The following is a 6,077-nucleotide window of genomic DNA, read 5'->3' on the forward strand; positions in this document are numbered from 1 at the left end:
GTTGGCAGGCTAGAAGGCAGCCGGATAAAGAAAATGGCTGCCAGCAGCTGATATGTTCCTGTATATATTCATTAAGATGTACAGGGGGCAATACATTCTGTAGAAAGGGACCGATTAGCATTGCGGCTCCGATGCTCCGTGGTGACCCATCTCATGGGCAGCAAACATATTCCAGCACAGCATCCTGTACTGGTAGCTCCTTCTGAATCCCTTTTACTAAACCTAGGAGCCAAATGCCTAACGGCGAACTTGTGCCGGAGAATGTTTCACACAGCCCTGCGCCAACAAAGTGTCATTGTTGATGTCTAGCCACACAGGGAAGACTTCGCCAGCAAACGGCCACCGTACTCCTTTTTGTTCCGGGGCTGAGAAAGACGGACAGGAGAGGAGCTGCACCTTCTGGCGTTTACTGCCCAATAGCAGGAGGGGAACGCACACAGGAGGCATGCCGCGGGGAGCTCGGCGTAGATACGCAGATACCTTCTGTGGAAGGCGTTTGCTGCCCAATAGCAGCTTAAGGGGCATGGAGGGGAACGCACACAGGAGGCATGCCGCGGGGAGCTCGGCATAAATACGCAGATACCTTCGCCTGCCATTCCGTCACAACCCCAACCAGTGTTCCTCTAAATGATCAGAAGGAGTTTCCCCTGACGGTTACAGTTACACAAGGAATAGATGTAACTTAGATATCCAAAGAAGCCTTTGACCCACAAACTTGTGTTGTTGATAAGATCGACATACCAACCCCAGGAACGCTTTTACGCCCAGCTATTCGTGTTCTGGGGTTGGCTTGTCGTTTCATCCTCGGCGTAGAGGAGGAAAAATGACCTTGCATAGTTCGCGTCAGAAGGTATATAGGGGGCAGAATGAACTTGAATAGTTTGGGTCAGAAAGCTGGGACGGCGCAGCTAGTCACTATTTTCAGTGTCACGTAAATATTTAGTGAATATCAAGACAGAGCTTAATATGTCTTGCCGTCGTCATGTGCTTTATTATGTACTTTAAGAGCTCCATCGCCTAAGGCACCCACGACTGTTTCCTCTACTGCAAGGCGAGCCGCCACCCGGAACTTATGATCTTCAATTTGCTCGTCCCTTCGTTGACACTGGCTTGCAAGGCTTGGCATAAGGAGACCCCTAACAAGCTCCCCTACAATGATCTGTGGTTCTTCTTGACCCTCTTGCAAATCATCAACAACACTTCCCAAATGCTCGGAATGCAGACAAACCTCCAAAAGAGCCTGCAAAGGCAATATCACCAGTTGGAACTTCAAAGTCCCTTTGTCTGTCTTGGACGCATCTGTATTCCTTACTGTAGGCACAGACTTGGAGCTACAAATATCTTCTCAATTACGACGTTAGCAACGCCCTTAGAAAGCTTCATCCTCACCTCTTCTTGTGCATTTCCTGCCCCAGCCTTTTCAATAATAGCTTGAAGGTAAGAATCGATTGTTTGATTGTTGATGCCCATTGCATTCTGAAACGCCAGATTCTCCCTTTCTCGAAGCATTTCCTCGGCTTGTCGAGTTCCTGACTCCTGTGCCTCCCGTAGGCGTCTCTCCCGCACAGCCAAATGAGCAAGGGCCGAAATGCGCTGCACTTCCTCCATGCGCCTTTGTTCCTTTGCCAGCTCGTCAAGCATCTGCCAAACATGCAGGCAGATTTCCCCGTGCAAAATATTGTTCGACGATTGAAGAATAGAGTGACGTTGCTTGGTTTGGGGCTGGAAAATGTCTACGGCGAAGGTCACTCTGGACTCACTTCAGCTATAGCCATGCCTTGAGCCGAAGCCATTAGGACCTCAGCTGCCTCCAACGCTGTCTGCTCATCCACTGCGTCTGCTTGCTGTCTTGGGGGCACATCCTGCAGCTGCTCCGCAGCTCGAAGCATATTTACGAGATCGAGATTCTTTTCCTTTCCCTTGAACATTAAATGACGCCTAGTAGCTGCACGCAGCAATTGCTGCAGAAGTAGCACAGCCTTGGCATCAAGCTCCTCTTCCATTGGCACCTAGGGAGAACCGAAACACACACTTAGCTCACACCTAACAGCCTAGGTCCTGCCATTACTCCTCGGCGGGTTAAGGGAGTTCTTCAGCTTGGTTCGTTTGCAAGGAGTCTTCTTTTATGTGAGCTGGGAGTGTAATCTCGTTCTTCCTGTATGCATATGTTTTTGGAATTACCTCGGGTACTCGGGGCGTCTCAGGTCGAGTTCGAACAGCCCGTTTTACTAGTCGGCGAGCTGCAACTGAACTCCCTTCTGAAGCGGAGAACGCCGGAGGGGCAGCTGCCAGGTCAATCTGTAGCTGCAGGGATGTCCCAGTAAGTAACTCGGCTGCCACTTCTCTCTGCAGAGTCGCTGCTGTGCGCTCCAAAGCCTATAGATCATTCGCAATGCCTGCCGAATACAACCCTTCCTAGGAGCGATGGATTTGAAGTTGTGAACTACTGATGCCACAACGCAGCCGTACTGCCTCACTCACTAATGTAGGTTTTGGTTATCCCCCTGAAACCAACCTTATTGTTGTCGAGAAACCGAGAAAGGCCAACTTGCCTTGGAGTGAGCCAACTCTTTGCGACTGGCAGCGTGTGTCTTTCTTTGCCGCAGAAGAGGCGGCGTCTTCGCAGTTATAGAAGTTAAGCTGTTGCAGAGCCGCTCTTCCATGGCGTCTAGGGCTAAAAAGTCCTGATATCAGTATCATTACAGTAAGAAGGTTGTCGAATCTATACTATGCACCTTTTGCCGATGCTTTGATCAAGATATGTCAGTTGGTGCTCAAAAGGTACTCGACTGACTGCCCGTAGCACAACGCTGAAGCAGCCTTTGTCCACAGGTAGGGAAGGACCAGTTGTAAGTCGTGAAGGTGCGTGCCTCTGCGTATGCTAAATGAGTTGCGGAGAGAGCCGTAAAGGGGTCGGGAGGGCAATAACCATCCCTCGCAGCCGGAACGACGCATTGAAAATTTGGGCTGCTCCTTAGCTTGTTAGCAGCGCACAATGGCCTTGCCAGAGACTGGGTAATTTGTCTGCGTTTAAGCCAAAGGCGGCGGAGTCCCTCCAAACGTGAGCGTTCAATCATCAAATGCCTGCGTTGCATGCGTTCCTTTAAGATCTTCTGCCGTCGTCTGTGAGCTGCCTCGCTCTTGGTCTTCATTTTGGCCGCACGCATTCTCAGGGCAACTTCCACAAGACGAAGGCGTTCCTCCTGCACAAAATGACTGCTTGTATCTTCATCGGAAGGTGCCCGTCTGGACTTAGAAACATCAAGCTTGGGGACTCTTGGAGTTCGTATGAAACTCTCAGGGGACCTCATCCAGTGACAGGTCCTCCTCCAGTAAGTTGACTTACTGAAAGTGTTACAAATTTTAGGTATTGTGTTTTTATGCCTTGCTAGCATTTACCTGCAACTCACGAATGTCCCGTTCTCTTTGAGCCCACTTTAAAAGCTCTTGGCGCTCCATTAAGGCTGTGCGGATTGCCAGACAGAACTCATCGGTCGGGGGTGGAAGCACTAAATCAAGCCGTCTCTGCAGCTGCATTTCTTGAATAGCTCGGATTTCTCGAGTTGTTGCAGGAAGGCCACTTGACCAGCACAGCTGTGATAACGCCAATTCTTCAGGTTGAGGCCCATCCGCGCAAACATACGGGGGGGAATAAGGATCCGTTTGTGCATCCTGTTCTCTGGTAATCGACTGCAGAGCAATGGATTTAGCACTGAAGCCTTCGCATCCTGTCCCTCAGACAAACCAACAACGAACAGCCTAATGTACAATTTGGGAAGTTGCTAAACACTTTTTTATGGGTCATGTGTGGCAATCCAACTGCTATAGCGAAGTAGAGAAGAGTGTGAAAAGACTCTTGCTTATTCAGACTTGCCGCAGCCTATTTCTTCTTCATTCATTGTCGCTGTATTCCTATTCATTGAAGCCTGGGGGGGACAGTTTTCATTGTCACTGGGCAGATTCGTAAAAGCGCTTATCCAGTTAGGGTAGGACTGGGGCCTGTATTTGAAAAACTTGAATCTGTTAGGGCCACAAATACTTTCTGCCACTTGTTTGAAGACATTTCGTCGGGCTTCGTCGAATTCTCCGATGATGCTTGCATCATCGGTTCTACGTATAATAAACTCTGCAATTCTACAGCCCCCCGTAGCACACCGAAATGAGTTAGGTGTATGCACAATGGGCCGCAGCACCAGGGACGCTCTAGTTTTCCCAATATGGTGAGAAGAAAGGTCGTAGGGTTCATATTTGTCTCTGCCTTCCTCCAGAGGCATAATACCTAGAGTTGTTGCTGTACTCATGTTGCGTCAATTTTTGCTTTTTCCTTCTCGGCATAAATTCGTGACTAGCTGACTAGAAACTCGTCCTTCAACAAACGAGTTGGTATAAAGAAGTTTTCTAATACGGCGCAGGTAGAGAGAGTAGAGCGTTGGTGGCCAGGCCTAGGATGCCAAAGAGACAATAGCCGGTAGGGTTCGGCACAAATTGCTGACTAGCTGACTATGAATTCTTCATTCAACAAACGAGTTGCTATATAGAAATTTTCTAATCCGGCACAGGTAGAGAGAGTAGAGCGTTGGTCGGCAGGCCTAGGATGCCAAAGAGACAGAAGGCGGCAGGACCATCATTGTCTCACAACCTTTTACAGCTTACTGCGGCACCTATAAATCGTCTTACGGAAGTATTGAGCGCAATCGCTCACCCAGTAACCAACTGGGTTTTGCATGCACGGCTACCCGGAGCCCCAGAAAATATATTATATACTTTAAACATAGCTAGGATTTGGCAACATCGACCACCGATACTCAAATGCTACGGTAGGGACGAAATTTTTCATTTCCTTGCACAATCGCAGTTTGTAGAGTGACTTTAAGGACCACTGGTGTCTGTGGCATGTGGATCTTTTGCCCAGAGAGCGCTGCACTCCAGCAGTCCACGAGCCAGCGCACCTGGAATGTAGTTTATCTGGAGTGCTCAGCAAATTCGTAGAAAACACAAAAGAGAGTGTCTTAGGACAATTTTGTTGGAACTCGTGACTCATAGTATAAATCCGCACTAGCCTGGTGGAAAGGCGCCGAGAAGAGAGTTTGGGGCTGAAGGATACTGGTCCTACAACACGGGAGTGCCACCGCTAGAGAAACTCGGCATGCAGTGCATTAGAAGCCTCAAACTGTCCTGCCTGCGGCACTTAGGCTTTCTACGCTGCGAGTTCAGACTAATGCTTGGTATACCAAGAGTGTCAGGAAAAAGCATAGCCAGCAATACAAAGCATCATAGCGGATGCGTTAACAAAACTGGAGGTTAAAGAATTTCAGGCTGCCTATATGCTGGAATTCGGTGTAGCTTCTCTTGTTTTTCGTTAGTTTTCAAGGTATCTCGTAGGGAAATGCAATAGCGGTGAGCCAGATGACTCATAAACGCAAGGGAGCACGACACGAGACATCAGCATTTCTAGTTCAATTCCGCACTGCACTACAGCATATCGTATTCTTATAAGGCCTGAATTGTAGAAGGACGGCGTAATTATCATTTATAAATAACAGGGTGTTCAAGTTGGATGTACTGCAACAGAGGGTGGTGTGGCACTTGACGAGCCGGCCTCTTGCACCCCAGATTAAACGGCCCCACTTCCTGCCACCTGGGATAATTGGGGCAGGATAGGTATCCAGAGCTGTTGAGAAAACTGCCTTTAAAGTACGCTTGTGATTAGATAGCTAATTAGATATACAATATATAGAGAAGCTCACCCAGGTCGTCCTACGCATGCACCCGGGGTACAACGCCCCTGCTTTTAGCAAGGTTGGCAATTACAAGTGCTCAACTGGAGGCAAAGGCCCCTACCTATGAGTGCTCGAAGTGGCAAGTGACCGCCCGGAAGCAGATGGTTGAATTGAATAGGCCAACTCCTCATGCAAGTCCAGTGCTTCTCCCAACAAATACTGTGTGCACACCTCATCCCGGACTGCGCTGAGTTGAACCAGGCCAAGCAGATCAGACAAGAGATGTCTCCTAAGTACACAACGATGTCGTTTGCTGTATGTGTGCAGTATTTGCTGTTCTGTATCGAGTTAAAATCA

At 48.8% G+C, this 6,077-nt stretch overlaps 1 protein-coding gene across 1 annotated transcript; it reads right to left on the minus strand.

Moving 5' to 3' along the window:
* Nucleotides 1–961: 961 nt before the first annotated feature.
* EMWEY_00025660 (hypothetical protein, conserved) lies at nucleotides 962–4,301 on the minus strand (the record flags this gene model as incomplete). The annotated part of the gene is made up of 6 exons (XM_013481095.1): nucleotides 962–1,240; nucleotides 1,390–1,641; nucleotides 1,761–2,009; nucleotides 2,230–2,376; nucleotides 3,400–3,728; nucleotides 4,280–4,301. 6 exons carry the CDS (start codon nucleotides 4,299–4,301, stop codon nucleotides 962–964), a joined length of 1,278 nt encoding a protein of 425 aa, XP_013336549.1.
* Nucleotides 4,302–6,077: the final 1,776 nt, after the last annotated feature.

Source organism: Eimeria maxima, genomic scaffold (assembly GCF_000499605.1).
Source record: "Eimeria maxima Weybridge genomic scaffold, Emw_scaff272, whole genome shotgun sequence".
NCBI classification, from domain to species: domain Eukaryota; phylum Apicomplexa; class Conoidasida; order Eucoccidiorida; family Eimeriidae; genus Eimeria; species Eimeria maxima.